Source organism: Mesoplodon mirus, assembly GCF_964341445.2.
Source record: "Mesoplodon mirus genome assembly, chromosome: 1".
NCBI classification, from domain to species: domain Eukaryota; kingdom Metazoa; phylum Chordata; class Mammalia; order Artiodactyla; family Ziphiidae; genus Mesoplodon; species Mesoplodon mirus.
Genome location: NC_138976.1, coordinates 44,862,410 through 44,884,372, shown reverse-complemented (window position 1 = coordinate 44,884,372; position 21,963 = coordinate 44,862,410). Strand labels below are relative to the sequence as shown.

The following is a 21,963-nucleotide window of genomic DNA, read 5'->3' as shown; positions in this document are numbered from 1 at the left end:
AACGGAGAGGGGCTACGAGAGGAGGACCGCAGGTGCAGGGACTCGGGGCCGGCTCCCTCCTGCCTGCGGGAGGCTCCACTTACCGCACGAGGGAAACGGGCACAGAGGGCGCAGCGAGAACTGGGTGGAAGTGGGGGAAAGGGGAAGCGGTGGGTCGCCGGGTTCGCAGGTCTCGCCGGGCGCTGCGGAGGGTGGGGCGGCTGGGGGCGGAGCGCATGGGGGCGGAGTCTCGGCGTGGGACGGGTCTCGTCGGGGAAGGGGCGCGAGGGGGCGGGGAAGGTGTCGGCGTGGGTGGAGGGCGGCTGGGGACGGGATGAGGGGTGGGGCACTGTTGGGGCGGGGTCTTGGTGGGGGTTTTGGGGTGGAGTCCGCCTGGGCCTGGCTGGGTGGCGGGCGGCTCCGCCCCCCGTGGCTGGGAAGGCGGAGCAGACCGGCCCCAGAAGGCGACGGGACTGTGGGCGATGGCGGCGCCCGGCGCGCTGCTGGTGATGGGCGTGAGCGGCTCGGGGAAGTAGGTCCGGGAGGGCCGGGGCGCGGGGGGGGCGCAGTTGGGGGGCGGCGCGGGGCGGCGGAGGCCAGACCCGCCGGCGTTCCAGGCCCGCGGCGACGGGAGGGTCCTTTCCCTTTGCTGATGCGGGAACTGAGGCCCGGGGCATCTGCTCCCTCTCCCCACTTGCCAACCTGCTCGCCTCGGGGGCGCCCGGCCCGGGGCCACACCCCAGACTCGGGCTCTCCGTCTGTAAATTTAGGCAGAGGCTTTAGCGAAAGCGCCTTGTGAAGAGGCGCCTGCTGGGGCGCGAATAGAGTAACGACTTCCCCGCGCCACCTGGAGCGGCCCGGGCCGTCACAGGTGCCCGTGTTTGGGGGCCTCGTGTGGGCACACCGTGCAAGGGAGCAAGGCCCACAGAGCAGGGGCAAGCCTCGTCCCAGGCTCCTACAGACTTTTGTCAAGCTGGACAGCGCGCCAGCTCCCTCCTGCCGGGCCCTGGACTTTCCTGATTAGATTTTGGAACGTCAATTTAACCTGCCTATTTACTGTGTTCCCCCTTCAACTGGAAGGATTCGGTGTTAAAATGAAGAGTGGCCCCTGAAAGTTTGTGAGCAGGGAGGCGCACTGCATACCACAAAACCTCTGCCCAGCCCAGTCTGGCCAACTTGGGGGCTGAGGAAGCCTTTGGCTTCCTGTTTAGACCAAAGTCTGACAATGCCCTTTATTAGAAAAGGCAGCTACGGCAGCATTCCACCAGAGGCAGCAAAAGACAACTAAAATATCACAACCTCCAAAGGCGTATCCAGACCCTTCTAGAATGATCTGAATCAGGAACTGCCCATGCGGTCCAGTGTATTTTAAAGACTCTTTCTTTCTCCAGGTAGGTAGGTTTAGCTTCCAAAAATTATTGTGGCATTTTTAGCCTCAAAGACAGGGAATCTTGAACTGAAAATTTAAAATCAAACACAGAGCCAGAAAGTCCCTCACTGTGTATGACTGAAGAACTCGGAGAATGAAAAACTGCCGCTCTGGTGTGATGTAGTGAAAGTCAAGAGCCCTAGGTCTTGGTTCTACTGCTGTCTGGTTGTGAGCTTGGGCAGTTCACGTGCTGCCCCCCGACCCAAGCCTTGGATCAGATGAGGGGAGACTGTACCATATGTCATATGGTTATGATATTCATGCATTCAGTAAATGTTTATCAAGCTCAATCCTTCCTCAAAGTCACTGACATGTAGTGAGCAGGACAGATAAATCCCTGCCCTCAGAGTTTACATCCTAGTAAGGGAGGGAGGCAGTAAGGGAATAAAAACATGTGCAGTGCACCAGGCAGCAGTAGGTGCTCTAGGGGAAGATAAAGGAAGGTAAGTGGAACAAAGCCAGGCAGGATAGTGAGGGAGAGCTCCTCTGAGGAAGTGGTGTTGGAGAAAGACCTATAAGAAGAGAGGAAATAAGCCCGTGGATAGCCAGGAAAGGGCATATGGGCAGAGGGAATGGCAAGTGCAAAGGCCCTAAGGCTTGACTTTCTTGTGGACTAGCAGGGAGGCCATTGTGGCAGAGTGATTGGGAGATGAGGTCAGAAAAACAATGCAGGTGAAGAGAAGTGGTCATATGCTGGAATATTTTGAAAGTAGAGCCAAAAAGATGTGTTGATGGACTGGATGTGGGATATGAAGGAGAGAAGAGTCATGGATGATTTCAAGATTTTTGGCCTGGGTAACTGGAAGAAAAGAGTTTCTGTTGACTGATGGGGAAGCAATAGGCAGAGCAGGTTTGGAAGAAAATTTCAGGAGCTCAGTGTGGGATGTGGTGAGTTGGACATGCCTATCAGTCATCCAAGTGGATCTGTCAAGTGGGCAATCAGATATCCAAGTCGAGTTCAGGAGAGAGGGACTTTAGGTGAAAATGTAGGACTCATTGGTGTGTGGATATGTTTAAAGACATAGATGTTCAGGACACCAAGGGAGTGAGTGTGGATAAGCTGGCCAAGGACTGAGCCCTGGGCCCTCTAATGGTTAGGTCAATGTCAACTGTTGTCGATGGACTGAGTGATAAAATGCCTGAGAATTGATTACATTGATCATTGGATGTAGCAACACTGAGTTCTTTGGTGACTTTTGTGAGCCCCTCTTAGGGCCCTGCAGGATTTTTAAATATACTCCATAACATTTGGAGCAATGGGGTAATACCTTAAGAAAACAATAGTCTCAAACCAGAAAGATCCCATTTAAAACACTGTTAAAGTAATGTCAAGTAATAAGTTTATTATGTTTATTGCCTTTCCCTCCCCTACTTGAATGTAAGGGATCTTTTTCCTTTTTGTTTATTGACATGTGTCTAGAACAATGCCTGGCACATAGTAGGTGCTTAGTAAATATGTATTGACTTGATGAATGAATGAATGGAGCCATTTGAGTGGGTGGCGGTGTTAGCTTTCTTTATATTTTAACAATCTTAGTGAAGCCATCCTCAGCTTCTTTCCGTGTTTCCTTCTTTTTCCTGCTGTCGCAACAAGCTCAGGCCTTTTCAATACCTTTCTCATTATTCTGTGCCCCAGCCTACTGCCTACTGTCTTTTTAAGTCTCCTTGATCCTGATTTAGACCATCCCACTGGAAGACATTTGGGCCCCAAACTGGTTTGTAATGTTTGGCCCTGACCAGTCTCCTGTGAGCCGAGCACTTTGCCGTATTTCTGCTGGGGGTCCCTGGTCCATATTCAAACAGTCCAGCTGTCCTCTGGTTAGGAAGTTTGGTTAGAGTGGTAGAGAGTGGTTTTTCTGTTTTCTTCTATCTCCTTCCTGCCCGTCTACACCCCAATATAGTTAGCTTTTCTTTTAAATTATGACTGGTGGCTGACATGTTCATTCCTGGCTAATCTAACTTGGTCCGTTGTACACAGCGCTGATTTCACCAGCCCTGGAGTTCGGCTGGGACGGTTTAGTCACCAGTAGGCTACAACATGTCACCCTATGCAGCCTGCAAAGGAGTGAACATAGTGGGAGAGGTTCCAGTTCTCTCAATCCTTTGGTTACCTTCGGGAGCAAGTCTCAGTTTGGTACAAGTGTGTCTTTTTAAAACTTCCCTGATACCTTCTTAACAAAAGAGAGAGGACCCTTGGTAAGCAATAGTACGCAGCTAGAATTTCATCACAATGTTTTGTTTTCACTGTATACATCTTTTTGGTTGCCTCCTGTTTAAGGCAAGTGAGGGTGGCTTCCTGTATAAGGGAAGGAAAGAGTTTTCTTGTTTAACACATTTGTTTAATTTTAAAGAGTGAACGAATTAAACAAAAATAACAAGTAGTTAATTGTAAAAGTGTGTGTAAAACTTAGGCAAGAGGGCATGATGAAATGGTAGGAGGATACAGTAAAAAATTCTGAAGTTCATACTTCAGTGATTGGCATTTTGGGTAACACTTCAGAAACTGATAGCATGAAGGGGCTTCGTTTCTAATTAATTGCCTGACGGCCTCCACCCCTACGCCACGGCGCTAGCCTGTAAGCCTCAAGATGGCCAGTCTCAGTGGGCTGAGCATTATGTCCTAGGAGCTAGTAGGTGCTCAGTAGATATTGGCTGAGTGAAATGAGTAGGTGAATGGATAAATGTAGCTCAGTTCCCTTGTTTTACAGGTGAGAAAACTGAGATTTAGAGGACAAGGTGACTTACACAGGAGGACACAGTCATTTAGTGGCAGAATGGAGACCGTGGCCAGACCTCAGTCTCTAGGACCCAAGCCCTCTTCACTGACCATGCAGCCTGTTAGGGTCTGGACAGGTAGATCATTCTCAGATGCATTGCACGGAGAGCATTCAACTCCCAGACTTAATAATGAGTGCTGGTAATTCTCCATGTCCTTTATTTGAAGAGTGTGCCCCTTTTAAGCCCCAATACTTTAATGCTTTTATGAGCTCCTTGAACCTTGTGTGGGTGCTTAGAGGTTAAATTCCCTGTCAGACCTTTCCCTCCAATATCCTCAGTAGAATTTATCACTTTAATAATTCAATATTTTTTCTCAAAAAAATAATTATCTATGAAACAGGGACCAAAAACTTAAGGAAAAAATTTCAGGAGTTTAATGAGGTCTTATGTATTGCTTTTGGGAGAAAAATTGGTGATGACTGGATAATTATTTCATTTAAGTTCCTGGAGAAAACTAAAGCCATGCTCTAGGCTCCAGGGTCAGGAGCATCTGTCTCAGTTTCAGTATCATAAGTTGTCGGTGATTAAGACCAGTAGGGCAGCCCTCTGCTTCCCAGGGCTCCTCGGATGGAAGAGGCACAGCGCAGGCTGGAAAAGGGCAGTCCTGTAACATTTATGTCCTCTCCACAGATCCACCGTCGGTACCCTGCTGGCATCCCAGGTAACCTGTTCTAATGCCTCCCAGTTGCTAGTCCCATCATGTTGTCTCTTTGCTTCTCTCCCTTTCCCCTCCCTGCCTTTTCTTCTGGCCTGAGTGGTTTGTAAACTCACCACAGACACCTCCATGCAGCTTGTGAAACCCAGCAGAGCAATTTTGTTTTTCTCCTTGGTGATCATAAATAGTGATGAATGAAAAAAAGAGCTGCAGCAGCCCAGGGAGAGGGATTTGTGACGTGACGTCAGAGCCCTCCCCACTCCTGCACCTGGGTGGGTGGGGGGCGGGGGGCAGTGGTTTCCTCAGGCTGCTGGTGGGGAAGAGGGTGGCAGGGTTGTTTCTGTACCTGCCCGTTAGTTTTAGTAACCCCACAGTGGCTGTCACGTGGGCCGCACTACCTGCCACATACCCTCTTTCACTTTGTTCTTAAAGCTAGGATGGAAATTCTACGATGCAGATGACTATCACCCAGAGGAAAATCGAATGAAGATGAGAAAAGGGATACCTCTGAATGACCAGGTAAGGTTTGCTGTCTGTTTTTATTTCCAACACAGATGTCCCGTGATGCAGGGTGATGCAGGTTAAGATTCCTGCAGCGCTTGCTGTAGTGGAGTTCCTGAGTCACGCACTCACGTACAGTGCTCCAAAAGCCAGGCGCACAGCGGGTCCACCACATATGTTAGCTCTGGCCCTGAACTCCCATCTAAACTCTAAACTGGCATCAACCGTGATGCCACCCTCTGCCCCAGCTCGGCAGGATCTGCCGGAACACTTTGTTGAGGGATTTTAATCTGCAGAATGTAATCCCTGAGAGGGCAGAGGCTCCCCTCTGCCTCATATGTGGGGAAGTTCATCTTTTCTTCCCAGGACTTATCAGCCTACCACCTCACCAGGCCCTGGCATCTCTGCCGGGCAAAGCAAAGCCCTGGCTGCTTCCCGACCAGCAGCCTGAGGAGCACCCCCCCCACTACCCATCCAGGTGCAGGAGTGGGGAGGGCTCTGATGTCACGTCACGAATCCTGCTCCCTGGGCTGCTGCAGCTCTTTTTTTCATTCATCACTATTTATGATCACCAAGGAGAAAAACAAAATTGCTCCGGTGGGTTTCACAAACTCAGATCTGGCCCTCTGGAGCCACGCGTCCCCTCCTTGTATCCACTGGAGCCACCCTTGCCTCTTTCAGTTGCTCTACCACCATGCTCCTCCCCGCAGGGCCTTTGTATCTGTTGTTCCCACTGTGAGGAATAATGCACTTCCCTGCCCTCTTCTCAGTTACCCAGCTCATGCTTCACATCTCAGCTCCTTTGCCCCCTCTTCAGGGAGGCTCTCCCTGATTTCTAGGTAAAACCTCCTATAATAAACTCTCATGGCACCGTATCCCTTATCGTCCTTGTCCCAGTTGCAACATGGCATTCGATGGTGTGAGAATTTGATTACTGTTTATCTCTACAACTAGATTTTACCTCCAAAAGGGCAGCAGGCACTATGGCCATTTCTGTTAACCATTATAGATCCCCAGAGCCTGACACACAGTACATGTCAGAAAATATTTGTGGCAAATTTGTGAGTGAATGAATGAATGAGTGTAAGAATGAATGACTAGCACCTCACTTCTTTATACACTGTCATGAGGCCCTTTCCTAGAGGGTCTCTCTCAAACCAGAGTCACAAACTGGATTCATTGGCGTGATTAGCTGTAACCCAGGAGGGACTGAGGGCAGGGTGTAGGGCTGAGTCCACAGAGCAGCTGAGAGCAGGGGCTCTAGCTGGGCCCACGTGCCAAGGGTGTCCAAAGGGCAGGTATGGTATGGAACTGGCCAAAGAGCAACACTGGTGTTTTCACTGCCATGACCTTGGCTCACCCCAGTTGGGCTCTACTTTCTTCTCTTTGTCCTGCCGTGAAGGACTGGAGTCATTAACCCACGTTAGGTCTAATTCTAGAGCACTCTGAGGGTTTCTCTTTGTCGCAGGGAGTGCGCCTCGAGTGTGTAATAGTTCAAACGTTAAACCATCAAAATCAAGTTTACAGCATCTGACCTTAGAAGGCAGGAGGAAGGAAGCAAAAAAGGGATACAGAGTAATAACTTAAACATAATAATGATATTATACGAGAGATAATAAACATAATATAGAATAACCTGGCCTCACCACTGAGCTTCTGTGACTTTTGGCAGATGGCTTAGTCTCTCTGTGCCTCATTTTCCTCCTGTGAAGTAGGGATGGTGACAGGACCTATTTCATTGAGTCCTTGGGAGTATTAAATGAGATAATATGAAAAATGTACACAGAAGTGCCTGAAGCATTCAGTAAATATCACTTCTTATTGTTGTTGCTAACATCTTATCTATAGATACATACATGTAACAGAAACCATTTCTGTGGAGTGTGTAAAGTGTGACTGTGCTAGGGTTATTTTATTTTTCTCCTTGGCAAGTACAAATGAAAATTAAAATAAGGAACAAAGTAAAGCAACCCAAATGGACAGATTTTAAAATGGCATTTGAGCATCCTTCCTCTTGTTCACAAGTGAGGCTTGTTAAGTGGGCAGTATGGATGGGGGGCTGGGGAGGAGAATTCAGAAGAGGAATTTATTGTACAGAAGAGAAGGTTATCAGTTACTGGAAGAAACACAACAAGTTACTAAATATATTCAGAGGCAGCTGTACAAGTTAGCCTGACCTTAGAAGCAGAGAGAAAGAGGTAAGGTGGCAGATGGCTTACATTTTTGATGAGAGCCCAGCGAGTCTAAGAGTGAAGGTGTGGGTCACAGCTGAGCTGGCACCAAGGACCTCCTGGTTGCTCTGGCAACCAGCCCCCCACCCCAAAGATACTGTACTGAACATCAGTTAGAGTGTTAGAGGCAGACATAGCGGTTGGCCTTGCGAAAGAGTCTCAGGAGGGTTTGGGGAGGGTATTGTGCTCAGAAGGCTAAGATATGAAGAGAAAGAACCTGAGTTGAATATACCAAGGGCTCCTTAAGTCTAGTTCAATTAAATTAAATGTAAACTCCAGTTCCTGGGTTGCACTGCCACATTTCAAGTGTTCAACAGCCACATGTAGCTGGTGGCTGCTAATCCAGGTGGCACAGATAGAGGGCATTTCCCTCAGGGCAAAAAGCTCTGTTGGACAGCGCTGGTATAGAAAGATATGCCACCCAGGATGCAATACATTATTAGCGTGATGATGAGGGTAATAATAAAGAATTTCCAAGCTGCCAGTCAGTGAGTCTCCCATATGTGCCAGGTTCATGCTGTCCTGTCAGCGTATGGTGACACTTGAGCAGACTTCAACCTCAAAGTCTATTTAAAAGAGGGTTTTTTGAAAATTTTTCCCTGATTATAAATATAATACTTATCCTGTATAGAAAATTCGACCAGTGCCGAAAAATCCTTTCACAGAATTTTCATCACCCTTGGTTTCATCTTCCAAAAACACCTACTAATTGAATTTGAGTTTTTCCCCCTTGTCTTTTTTGGGGTATATATTATTTTTACATGCATTCTTTCCTCTGTGGGCTTAAGTTCACTTTTGCACCAGATAAAACCAGTCCATCGCCCGTTGTCCTCTCCTCCTACTTTCCTTGCCCTCTTTCCACCTCCCCCAGCAATGCTGGACACACTTATCTTCCATCTGTTCCTCTGAGCTCCTGCCCTGCCCTTTAACCATCATCCCTTTCCAGAAGACACTGTTTCTCTAGATAGGCCAAGTGCTTAAGCACTGGGCTGGGGGTTCAGGGTACACTGCCCCCCCATCCCTGCATGTAAAGACTATCAGGAATGAAGGGACCTAGAACATCAGATCCAGCAGGCAGGGATGTTCATTTGGGTTATGTTGTTTCCTCCTCTCTTTCCCCTAAGACTTTGTGTGTTTGACTTGCCTTAGTTACCATATTGTCCGTAGTAACTATTTACACACAGAGTTCAGTGAATTTGCTTTGATATATCCTCTGTTTTGCCCCAGTTTCTGCACCTGTGAAAAGGAGATCTCAATCATTCCCTTTTTTCACAAACATGAATACAAAATTTGGAGCTCATGTGTCCAAGTCCCCCCTAAGACCCTAACAATAAAGTCCAGACTCCTTAGCAGGTCACTCAAGATCTTGACTCTCTAGTCCTGACAGTTTCTCCTGACCTTCCTCACCTATCAACTCCCACACCTCCTGTTCACCAGTGCTGAGCTCCTGCCTCATCCATTTAGACCAGAGTCTTGGTAAACCATCTTTAATATGCCAAGTCTTGTCCTTCCCTCTGCTTGACAGGCCCTGCTTCCATTAAAATCCTCTTTACCCTTTAAGATTTAGTCTTCCTAGGGCCTGATCAAAATTGCTCTCTCCCCTTGTCTTATCATAGCCCTTCTTATATTTCTTGGAGCCCTCATTACTGTCCTGTGGGTAGATTAATTGATAAATACCCATCCTCAGGCTGTGACCCCCTCGAGGACAGGGACTGCACCGTTCATATTTATATCCCCAGTGCTCGATATGGTGCTTTGCACATATTAAGTTTCATTGTTTGTGGAGTTAGAGCCCACTGCATACTAAATTTATTTACTAAAGGTCTTTTCAAAATTCAGAGTTGGAAATGAATGCTGTTTATTGCAGCTATTAAATCAGCCAAAAAGTAATGTTTAAAATGGAGTCTACTCCTTTTCCTGTTTAAGTCCCAAAGCAGCTCAATTTATTATATATGATTCCCCCATTTTGCAGATGAACAAAGGGAGGCACAGAGAAGTTAAGTAACTTGAGCAAAGGCACAGAGTGAGGGGGATCTCTCTAACCTCTAAGACTCTACTTTTTCTACTGTGTTAAAGGCCCTGATACTCCACACACACACAAATAATCTACAAGTGAATCAGGGTTGATTAAGTGGAGCAAGTAAGGGTGAAAGCAAGGGTGAGGGTGAGAGCAGGAGAGAGGCACAGCCCTCAGTGAGCACATCCATTGTAGGGGCCTAGGCCTTGAAGGGTATTTGAGGCAGGTGACACCTGGCTTTACACAGCAGGTCTGAGAATTCTGGTTTCCACATGGGAGTCTAGGTAGCCTCTGGAGCTGCTTTGGAAAAACTCTCTGCTTGTGGCCCCATGTGATCCTCCAAGGAAGGATCCCAATTGTGTAATTATGACTCAATACTTGGAAACTTCTGTAAAATAAAGTTGAAAGTGCTTCTGTTTTATCTCCAACCTTCTCTCATTGTTTTTATGGCTGGTGGACCCAGACCTTACTGGTGCAGTGAATAAACTGGTCCAGCATACATTCTGATTGGGCAGATGTCTGAAAGCATCCATTTTTGTTTAAATAGTTTAATGTCGGGCCTCCCTGGTGGCGCAGTGGTTGAGAGTCCGCCTGCCGATGCAGGGGAAACGGGTTCGTGCCCCGGTCTGGGAGGATCCCATATGCCGCGGAGCGGCTGGGCCCGTGAGCCATGGCCGCTGGGCCTGCGCGTCCGGAGCCTGTGCTCCGCAATGGGGGAGGCCACAGCAGTGAGAGGCCCGCATACCGCAAAAAGAAAAAAAAAAAAAAAAAAAAAGTTTAATGTTTCCATGTATTAATATTAGTTTTCATGGTTGAGCTTCTGAGGAATTTTATTATGACTAAGTGATGCAACATGCTTAATTCTTGACGAAGGCACATATTGAGGCACTGTTAAAACAATAAAATATGGATTCAAAGTAAAGTTCCATTTTCCTATACATGGGATAGGAAGCTTATTACCCAAACATGTTTTCCGTTATTTTTAATTTGTTTTGTCTTTATTGTGAAATGTTTCAGGCATGCAGAAAATGTAATGAATAATAAAGTCAATACCCAACTTAACACCATAACATATTTGTTTCCTAAGCCATAAAATAATACAGAGATTGATCTCTGTACAAAGAGATATTTGTGCTGATGGACTGGAGGAAATGTGCAATCTAAGTAAAACAACAGAACACAAGTTTGCTCCTATGCTAATGTGAAGAAAGAAGAGATGTCTAAAGTACTAGAAATTAAACAAATTATCCCCTCTCCTTGGTTCATCCAAACCCACTAGGAACATTTTACTCATGCAGAAGAACAACTCATTTTTTTGTTGTGTTTGCATCTGTGAATCAGTCCTAATGCATCATTATAATTGCTCCTTGAACTCTAAGTAGGTATGTGAATACTGAATATGTGAATTAGCATTTGGCCCTCTGAACCTTCCAACTACCTCTTCTAAACCAAACATTCTTGCTGAATGGGGGTTAGCAGCCCACGGCACTAGTCTCAGGATTTTGTTTCACCTAGAGACTTGTACAGTGACAAGGGATGTATTGTGGAAAAGGCTGTCTGCCTACCCAGATAGGACAAGGGTAGTCAGGCTCTGTCTTGTCAGCTCAATGCCTGATACCGTCAACACACTGAACACGCATTCACGTCTCATATGAGAACCCCACTAGTCAGGTTCACAAGATTTCTACATAAAACCAGAACGCCAGTTGATTAATTTACAAGGAGAAATTTAAGTGCCACATGGCCCGTAACACTTCACATGGATCTGATTTCAGAAGCCAACATACAATCAGGTTTCTCAGTGAACACGCAATCAAAAGAGTAGGAGAGTTAGGGCTGAAGTTTCTAATGGTGTGAGACCATCCGTCCCCTTACAGGAAGATGTTTGATAATGAGATTATGATATTCAAAGTCCTATGGCCAGAACTCAGTCCTATGGCCAGACATGTCCTCTGGTCAGTACTCTGCTGTTTAATTCCATAATGCTCCTGCCCTGGGCTTTCACACCCACCAAGCCTTGCTGGGACAGATGTGCTTCCTTTATGTGTGTAAAAATATGTAGTTGGATCATAGTGATGTCCTGCTAGCCTGAGGGTCATTTTTACTCCTTCAGGTGAGTTTATACATCTCTGCTCCTTTCTATTAAGCGTTGCTCTTTAAATTAAAGCTTTAAAGAACAAGCTTCTTTCCTGCTTTTCCAAGTGCTTAGGAAGTTACCTCACTGTGGGCCCCATATGCTATAAGCAGACTCCTTAACTTTTTAAAAGTTGACATCATTTCTGCAGCTTGAAATGGGATGCCCCCATTTACATGTAAAACACACAATAAAGTCAGTCCCCTTAATGATTAGGATACCACTTTACCAAGGAAGTGGCCTGTGCTGCCCTTCCTGCAGGCCTGAAAGGCACTATATCTTTGTAGGACTGGATCCTAGGTAGGAAACTGCTCATCCTGCTGACGTGTGAGTCTTTAAGGCCCAGTCACCCTGCTCTGCTACAGCCTTCTATTAGAGGAGCTGTTTTGGAAAATATAGCCAAAGAGGTTTAAAAACATTTTGTTTAAGGTCATTGTATAACTAACAGTGTTCTCTTTTTCATCCCTGTTAGTTCATGAATATAGTAGAAAAGCTTAGCTATTCACAGTAAGAGTACAGGAAAGAAAGGAATTTAGAAAGTTGAGTGCAAATGGAATCTTAGAAGTTAAACTTAGGGTGATCATGTCTAGAGTACTGAAAGTAAGCACCCAGAGCAGAGTGTCTGGATCTCCCTAAGCACACAACAAACACTTGTAAATGGATGAAGGAAAGGGGAAATCCAAATCTGTGCTTGAATTGGCAGCTTTTCCCATGGGCAATTTTCCATCATAAAGTACTGCACAGCTCAGTAAGTCCATCTGATTATCCCCGCTATCTATAATCCTTGACACTCTTCTTCCTGGACCCCTGCCATAAGCCCAGAAAATGCTGTGTTACAGTGGCAATTTCAAGTTCCGTAAGTATAGCTCCTACAACTTTTTTTCTCCTCATAGACTTCTCCAGAACATTTAGTTTTTGAGTATGATGTCTTAGAAAACCTTGCCAATAATAAACCTTAAACATACACTCTTTTCCAAGAGCACATAGGTCTCCTCATAAAGCACAGAGTTCTTTGTGGTCTGCAAATCTGGAGCTGGTAAGCCTCATTATCTTGTTACTTTGTTTAGAAATAACCACAATTGGGCTTCCCTGGTGGCGCAGTGGTTGAGAGTCCGCGTGCCAATGCAGGGGACACGGGTTCATGCCCTGGTCCGGGAAGATCCCACATGCCGTGGAGTGGCTGGGCCCGTGAGACATGGCCGCTGAGCCTGTGCGTCCGGAGCCTGTGCTCCGCAACGGGAGAGGCCACAACAGTGAGAGGCCCGTGTACCACAAAAGAAAAAAAAAAAAAAAAAAAGAACCACAATGGTTCTACTGACTACAGTCAGACAAGTGCTAACATAAACAAATGTTTCATTCATTAAATTTGAGCTACAATGTGTGCACATTGTAGTAGCTGTTGTAATTTGAGTAATAATTTCTGTGAATTATGTATTAATAGCTGTTTTATTATTTGTGTAAGTTAGGTGATAGTTGTCATTTGATCTGTGTCTTGTGTGGATTTTGTAACTGTTGCATTTATACTTCTAAGTGGTCTCTGGTTGACTAGTGTGTACATAGAGGTGGTCTTTTTTTTTTTTAATTTATTATTATTATTTTTGGCTGCGTTGGGTTTTCATTGCTGCACACGGGCTTTCTCTAGTTGCTGCAAGCAGGGGCTACTCTTCATTGTGAGCACGGGCTCCAGGCATGCAGGCTTCAGTAGTTGTGGCACGTGGGCTCAGTAGTTGTGGTTCACAGGCTCTAGAGAGCAGGCTCAGTAGTTGTGGCACATGGGCTTAGTTGCCCTGCAGCATGTGGAATCTTCCCGGACCAGGGATCGAACCTGTGTCCTCTGCATGGGCAGGCGGGTCCTTAACCACTGCGCCATCAAGGAAGTCCCCATAGAGGTAAAGTCTTAAAAAATTCTATCACTAGTAAAACTTCCAGGAACCTCAACCCAATATTAGCACACATGCTTTTTAAAAATTTTATTTAATATGAAAAAATTAAATATATGTGTGTGTTTTGTGTGAGTGTGTGTGTGTGTAAAATCCTCTTCTGCTTCCTGACAAGGGTGGGTCCTAGTAACTGGAGGGTCTTTAGTTTGCTGAGTAGAGTGAAGGCCTTGGTGGAATGAACCTTTCACTTATTGAGTATTTAGTTACTCTGAATGAGAAATGGGAAAGCCTGAGCCCAGGGGAGATATTCAGGAACTAAAGGAGCTCACCCAGAGCTGGAGAACTTGAAAGGCTCCTGGTGGAAAAGATTGTGTGTGTGGCGGGGGGGCATAGCCAAGGGCTTAACCAAGGTCAGAAGCAAACTGAGAAATTCTCAGGTGCCAGAATCAAAGTGTCAAGATTTAATTAAACCTAAATAACCTCTTCCCCCAAGTTTTGGAAATGCATGTAAGCCAGGAGGCTGGGGACTGAGATTCTGATGCCCCTGTAGAGATGGGAGATGAGGCCTATATGATGCATGGAGCTGGACCTGAAACTAAGTGCGAGGACTTGCATAAAGTATTTAAAGGAAGACTTTATTTGAGTGAAGATTACAAATATCTCCACTCACTAGATTCAAGAAGCAGCAAAGAATCTGGCTGTCTCCCCTGGACCACAGGTGGAAAACCAGAGACTTTCCTACGCCTAATTCACTTCATATGACATAGACCAAGTTGAAAAATTAATGTAATACTAGTCTGGAATTGGTGAAACTACCTATGGAAATGTTTCCAAAACTCAGCACTCCTACAAGGGAAAAAAATCTGAAGATGCACCTGCAGTCAAAAAGTACAAACCATACAGGTAAATGAACCACTGTGAGAGAGAATCAGCAAAAAAGCACAAATGGAATGTCATACTCCAAGAAACAGACAGAATCAAATGAAATAATACAATATTGCAAATCAACTATACTTTAATTTTTTTTAAAGAATCAAATGAAAGACAAGAAATGGAAAATTTATTGATAATGTTTCATTATCAATAGATGGATTAAACAATAAACTAGACACAGCTGAAGAGAGAACTAGTGAATTAGAAGGCAGACTAGAGGATATTACCCAGAGTGAATAAGAGAGCTAGATAACTAGAAAAATATTTGAGAAAAATTAAGAGACTGGTATAATAAAATAAGTTTCATATACAGCTAAAAGGAATCCAAGGAGAATAGAATAAGTGGGGGAAAGGCAACATTCAAAGAGATAATAATTAACAATTTCCTTAGACTGAATATATAAAATGAGTCCTGAACAGGATAAATAGTAAAACTGCAAAACATCAAGGACAGAGGTTTATTTTCTACCTATAGCTACCAAAGAGAAAATACATGTTCTAAATGATTGCCCAATATAACAAGAGATACTTCTCAACAACAATAGAACCCTAAAGACAGTGAGTAAGTATTCAAACTGCTGAGGGAAAATAACTGTCAACCAAGAATTCTTTACCAACTGAAATCTTATTTAAAATGAGTAAGAGTAAGAGCAGAAGACATTTTCAGACATACACAAAGACAGAAGGGAAAACTGTCAATTCTTAATCTATGGGAGAATTTAAAACAACTCTCTTGAAAACATCAAAACAGACAAAAGATACACGAAACAGACAAGAAAAATTAGTAAAGATATAGAAGATTTAAATAACAAGTATATTGAAAAGCATGAATAAAAAATATTCTTTTCAAGTACATATGGAATATTTATAAATATTGACCATATACTAGACCACATGGTACTAGTGCTATATGGCACAATTTGCCACAAATTCCAAAGAGTCAATATCATACCAATCAATCACATTTTTTATCATAATGCACAAGAATTAGAAATCAATAATAAAAATTCTCACAAATCATAAAATGGTTGGAAACTAGAAATAAGTAAAATTGAAAAATAAAAATTGACATTCATATAAATAATTCATAAGTTAAAAATCATAGTGGAAATGACAAGATATTTGGAAATATATGACAAAAGTGCTGTCAACTAAAACTTATGGGATATAGCTGAAAGAGTACTTAGAAGGAAATTTACAGCCTCTGAATGCACTTTTGGAAAAATAACAAAAATGAAAATGATGATCTAAGGGTTCAAGTAGAAAAAAAATAATAAAAAGGAAGAATGTAGAAAAATTTAGAAATAAGTGCTGAAATTAATGGAATATAAAACAAAGAAACCATATAGGTGATGAGTGAAACTAATTGTTTGAAAAGATAAAAACAGACAAATCTCTGGCAAGATTGATCAAGGGGGGAAAAAAGCACAATTAAGACTAGGAATGAAAAGAGGCCATGAAAAATCTGATACCAGTGAATTTTAAGACAGACAAAATTGGACACTTTCATAGAAAAATATAAATTACTGTGGGAAAACAGGCTTGGATGACAGTGATCTAATGGCAGAGACAGTGCTCAGGGACACAGTCTACTCCCCGCCCCCCCCCCAATGAAAATGTGACCTTGCTGATTCTAAAGTATTTCAGTTACCAAAACTGAATCAATAGAAAAATCTGAATATAACACAATGCTCGTTCAAGAAATTGAACCTGTAATCAGAGATCTTTCCTCAAAAAAAAAAAAAGCCCCAGGCACAGAGTTTTTAAGATGAGTTTTAGTCAGCTCAGGCTGCTGTAACAAAATATCATAGATGGGGTGGCTTAAACAATAGACACTTATTTCTCACAGTTCTGGAGGGTGAAGGTCCAAGAGCAAGATGCCAGCATGGTCAGGTTCTTGGTTATTCTGAGCCTGGAGTTTCTCTTCCTGGCTTGTAGATGGCTGCCTTCTTACTGTGTCCTCACTGAGTGATTGAGGGGGAGGGCAGTGGAAGGAGAGAAAGAGTACACACTAGCTCACTGGTTTCTTCTCAAAAGGGCACTAATCCCATCATGAGGACCCCACCCTCATGACCTCATCTAAACCTAATTACCTCCAAATATCATCACATTAGGGGGTATTAATTTTGGGGAAATAAAAACATTCAGCTCATAACAATAATATATTGTATACAAGCTGTTTCAAAGAACAGAAAAAGAAGGAAAGCTGCCCTACTTATTTTGAGGCTAGTATAACCTTGATAACAAAATTTAACATGGACTATACAAGAAAACAAATGCAGGTCAATCTCAATTATATAAATGCAAAAATCCTAAATAAAATGGTAGTAATCAAATGTTTAAGAGCAAGGACTTTTAAAGACACATCATGGGCTTCCCTGGTGGCACAGTGGTTGAAAGTCTGCCTGCCGATGCAGGGGACACGGGTTTGTGCCTTGGTCCGGGAGGATCCCACATGCCGCGGAGCGGCTGGGCCCGTGAGCCATGGCCGCTGAGCCTGCGCGTCTGGAGCCTGTGCACCGCAGCGGGAGAGGCCACAACAGTGAGAAGCCCGCGTACCACACACACACAAAAAAGACACATCATATTTCTTGAATATGCATCAAAATGATAAAGGAGGAGGGCACAGGTAAGGATATGGCTGGGACATATATAAAATCAGACTGTGAGCCAAAAATCATTGAATATGTTTAAAATTTCCATAATAAAAAGTTATGTTTTTCTTTAAATGCATTATGGCCAATCAGTATTTACCCTAGGAGGATTCCTTTGTGAAACACTGTAGGGTGCCCTATGTAAACTTCCTCTGCCTTCTCTGGAGAAATACAAAATTCTCACACTGCTTATATCTGAGTAGAGCTTTGCTTTTGGAGGGTTTGAAGAATAGGACCAGGGAGCAGCTGACATAAGGGTTTCTGTGAATACCTCTCTGCATTTGAGATCAGAGGCACCTAAAGAATCACGCAGTGTAATAAAAGATTTATATACATATCAGAACCAGAGAAAATATACTTAAAATGGGAAGATGAAGATGATGGAAGTTACATACTGGTATTTTAGGGCAATTTTTATTATTATGAAAAGAGCCTCTGACACCTGGACCAGGAAAATGTTTCTGTGCTAAACTGCCTAGTGACTTGACCCCTGAGCCTTGTGCATGGCCTGCTCCTTAAAACCACTAAGATCTCTCTGGACCTTAACATTGATGAACATGATTAACTTTCTGTAAAAACGAACAAAACCTGGAAAAGCCACTTTGTGTCTGCCTTAATTTCAGGACAGGATTCCATGGCTCTGCAACTTGCATGACATTTTACAAAGGTAAGAGAAAATCAGGCCCCAGGTAAGCCAGTGAGTGAAGAAAACCCATCACAAAGTACAGGGGAAAAAATACACTCTTGAAATCACAACTGACTGCTGATATGGCATCCCAGAAATGAAATGCACCTCTATCAAGTAACCAACAATGATTTTAATCAGCCACAGGTGTGTAATTTAGTTGGGTTCTGGAGTCAACCTTCTAAACAACTCCACAATTACTAGCTGGGAATCTTGGTCAGCCACTTGGCTTCCATAAACCTGTTTCTTCATCTGAAAATGGGGATAAATATAGTTCCTACTCATAGACTGTTGTGAGGAATTAGTGAGATGAAGCATGGGTAGCACTTAGAACAGTACCTAATATATATAGTAAGTGCTAAAAACATAATAATGACGTATAGCTATACCTTAGCCACCACTTTTATTGCCTCCTACTTCAAACTCTGACAACCAGGAAGACCTGGGGTCATTCATAAGTCAACAGATAACTGGCCACCAGGATTGAAGTCTCAAATTGTTCAGCTCTGTAGCATGCCTCTGAGCAAACGAGGTCCTCCGCAACCCATCTGTGGGCCAGACCCCTGGGAATCCTGGTTGGGACATGGAAGATAAAGAAGTGGCAGGGAATAGGTTCTAAATCTTGCTGTCTCAGATGAAGTCATGTTTTATCTAAAACCATGTGGGCCATATGAAATTAGAGTATACTTATGATTAAAAATCAGTTTACTTTTTTTAGACTGCACAGACATGGCTGGCAGCCCTGTCTTTGCATGGGCTTAGGGGTTTAAGGTTTGGAATTGAGAACTCCTGCCCACTTGGGTCTCTATCATAAATAGACTTGTCAGAGATCTAACATACTGACCTGTGATGGAAGCAGAAGTGAAGATCCTCAGGAGAATAGAGATCAGACTTCCAGGCTCAGAATAAACAAGCTCTCACTCATGGCCCCTGGGAAGAGCCAGAAGGCTCAGGTACATAGGTTTGTTGCTGATGACACACTCTATCCACTGGGTCTCCAGTCTACAATGGCCATGAATCAAGGCAGGCCCCTTCAGAATTCTCAGTTCTGAACTGAAATTTCTAAGTACCCAAGCCAGCTTTGACCCTTCACCTCTTTATACAGTTCCTTCCTGGCCCCAAGATGACTGCCTCTTCTGGCTGGTACATGTAGGTTTAGTGGAAAGGGGGCTCACCCTCATGTATGGTCTTGAACCACACTGGTTTCCCCTTATTGGTGCCTTGTCACTCTACCTCTATTTCTGGCTCAGTTTTTTTTTTTTTTTCCTTAGCACATCCCTGGAAACTTCTCACATCCTGCTCACCTTGACCACACAGGGGCTGATGCTCCTTTTTCTCCTTTCTCTAGCTCTGCACTGGTAACTTCCCCAGACTCCCAGCATTCTGTAGAGTAGGAATGGAGAGAAGCCAGTTGTGAAATTCAAATCCCTGAATACCTGAGGAGAGCCTGAGCTGTGCTGTGTGTGGGGCACAGGTGCCTGCCAGCAGCCACCCATGTCTACAAGTGGTGGCTCAGTCACATCCTACATCCAAGGGGCAGAGCCAATACTTACCAAGCATTTCCTGTGTGCTGGGCACCTTGATAAACTTACTCATCACAGTTCTATGGGCAGGTACTTTGAGTAGTTGCATTTAGCAGATGATGAACTGATGCTCGGGGAGGTAAATATGTTACCCAAGATGCCTCACTAGTGGAAGATCTTTACCTCAAAGCCAGGACTGCCTGATACTTGGCCACCATTTGTAACACCTTCCACTGTCGGAGAAGTGGGACTCTAGTCCTCAACCTAGACTTGACACCAATTATTTTAAATGTCTTCACTCTAGCATCTTCCCCCCACACACTTTATTTTTTCAACAGAGATGTAGCCTCTGGACAGCATGTAATACTTGCCTGTTCAGCTCTGAAGAAAGTATACAGAGACATCTTAATACAAGGAAAAGATGGTGCACCTCTGAAGTGTGATGAGTCAGGAAAGGAAGAAAAGCTGGCTGAAGTGAAGCTCCTTGTGGTCCATCTGACTGGGTCATTCGAGGTCATCTCTGGACGCTTACTCAAAAGAAAAGGGCATTTTATGTCCCCTGAGTTATTGCAGTCCCAGTTTGATACTCTGGAGCCCCCATCAGCTCCAGAAAATTTCATTCAAATCAGTGTGGACAAAAATCTTTCAGAGATAATTGCTACAATTATGGAAACTCTAAAATGAAGTGAGAATTTATATCAGTGGTCCAGAACACAACTGGGCATAACTCTGTCTCCCATCCCAAACCATGTTCCAGTATCCTTGTTGATACTGTATTCTAGATTCTTCTTAAGGTGAATAAACCATAATGTATTGAGATATGCTTGTTTGGGTGGATTTTTAGGAATCTGTGATACTTTCGTCATCATGCTCTGGCATATTCAGAGAAAAGGAGAGGAAACTTTGAAAGTGAAGCTTCAATTGAAGTTTAAATTCGTGTGACCCAATCAAATAATCAGAGGAAATTCTATAATCTATGCTGTAAACCATGACTTATTTAGAACACTCTTGATCATGCCTGTACTTGGACAAATAAATGAAACTTGGCTATACTTGGCACCCTCTGGAGATCGGTCTCAGGAGCAGAAAAGCGTATAAAATTGACAACTCACCAGCAAGTCATGTTACACCACACACCTCTTATTTCTCTCTCTCTGAGTCATTTCTAGGTAAATAAAAAGCACACGCAGTTCACAGATTAAAAAAAAAGTTTGCAAAGGTGGAACTTGAGTGAATGAAAGGCATGACTCACTGATTCAGCCTGCCCCCACCTCATTTTAGAAACCCTTGTGAGACCAGGCTGTTATCAACCTGCCCACCTTCCTGCTGTAAAAGCTGTCAATGATGAACACTAGGCAGGCTAGGAAGGAACACCAGAGGAGCTGCTATGGCCGAAAACTGAAACGAAACTTTCCAATGGGCAGCTTTATGCCAGTGGCAGCAGGATTGGGCAAGGCTGTGGGGAGCTTAGGGGCACTGGTGCATTGCTGGCATGCAGCTTACCAGGTACCAGCAGGGAAAGCTGCAATCTGGCCAGCATGGGTTGGGTTTGAGCCTTCCCTGATGGGGCGCCAGGAAGAAGCTTCCTTATCCCTCTATCCTAACCAGGGCCACAAGACCCAGCCACTTTGCAGGGCCACTGATTGGTTCTGGCCAAAAAGTGAGTTTTGGAACCAATGACCTGTTTTCTTTCACAAGGATATGCATTTCTTTGTCTCAGGAACCACAAATACAGTATGTGCATGGGGTGCCAATGGAATGAAAGGGCCCTTCTGGGTGGACGGACCTTGCCTAAGAAAATGTGGAGAGAATGAGGAAGGTGATGGAGGAGTAAGACGTGGAGCTCACCTTCTCCTCACAGATATATCAAAAATACATCTACATGTGGAACAATTCCTGCAGAATACCTACTGAACACTGGCAGAAGACCTCAGACTTCCAGAAAGGCAAGAAAATCTCCACATAACTGGGGTCTTGGTTCTGTGGCCAGGGGTCGAGCCTGAGCTTCTGAGGTGGGAAGAGCCGAGAGCAGGACGCTGGACCACCAGAGAACTCCCGGCCCCAGGGAATATCAACTGGCGAGAGCCCTCCCAGAGGTCTCCATCTCAACACCAAGACCTAGCTCCACTGAACGGCCAGCAAGCTCCAGTGCTGGACGCCTCACGCTAAACAACTAGCAAGACAGGAACACAACTCCACCCTTTAGCAGAGAGGCTGCCTAAAATCATACTAAGTTCATAGACACCCCAAAACACACCAACTGATGCGGCCTTGCCCATCAGAGGGACAAGATCCAACTCCACCCACCAGAACGCAAGCACAAGTCCCCTCCACAAGGAAGCCTACACAAGCCACTGGACCAACCTCACCCACTGTGAGTGGACTTACCAGAAGCAAGAGGAACTATGACCTTGCAGCCTGAGGAAAGCAGACCCCCAAAAAGTAAGTTAAACAAAATGGCAAGAAGAGAAATATGTTGCAGACGAAGGAGCAAGGTAAAAACCCACAAGACCAAATAAATGAAGAGGAAATAGGCAATCTACCTGAAAAAGAATTCAGACTAA

General features: G+C 44.5%; 1 protein-coding gene across 7 annotated transcripts; it reads left to right on the top strand.

Moving 5' to 3' along the window:
* Positions 1–397: 397 nt before the first annotated feature.
* On the top strand, positions 398–20,758 carry IDNK (IDNK gluconokinase). 7 transcript variants are annotated; one of them, XM_082612186.1, is made up of 5 exons: positions 398–511; positions 4,817–4,847; positions 5,274–5,360; positions 17,815–17,858; positions 19,738–20,754. In XM_082612186.1, exons 1-5 carry the CDS (start codon positions 462–464, stop codon positions 20,081–20,083), a joined length of 558 nt encoding a protein of 185 aa, XP_082468312.1. In that variant the 5' UTR covers positions 398–461; the 3' UTR covers positions 20,084–20,754. The 7 variants fall into 7 exon arrangements, with proteins under 7 accessions (XP_082468312.1, XP_082468316.1, XP_082468313.1 ...); XM_082612190.1 differs by having other exon boundaries at positions 438–515; positions 5,278–5,360; positions 19,738–20,758; XM_082612187.1 differs by having other exon boundaries at positions 438–515; positions 19,738–20,757.
* The last annotated feature ends 1,205 nt before the right edge of the window (positions 20,759–21,963 follow it).

Bases quoted from the DNA above. Each gene is read 5' to 3' on its own strand.
- IDNK (XM_082612186.1), top strand. From the start codon at position 462: ATGGCGGCGCCCGGCGCGCTGCTGGTGATGGGCGTGAGCGGCTCGGGG. The intron at 5,361-17,814 runs GTAAGGTTTGCT...CCTTAATTTCAG, and splicing joins GGATACCTCTGAATGACCAG to GACAGGATTCCATGGCTCTG. The intron at 17,859-19,737 runs GTAAGAGAAAAT...TTTTTTCAACAG, and splicing joins TTGCATGACATTTTACAAAG to AGATGTAGCCTCTGGACAGC.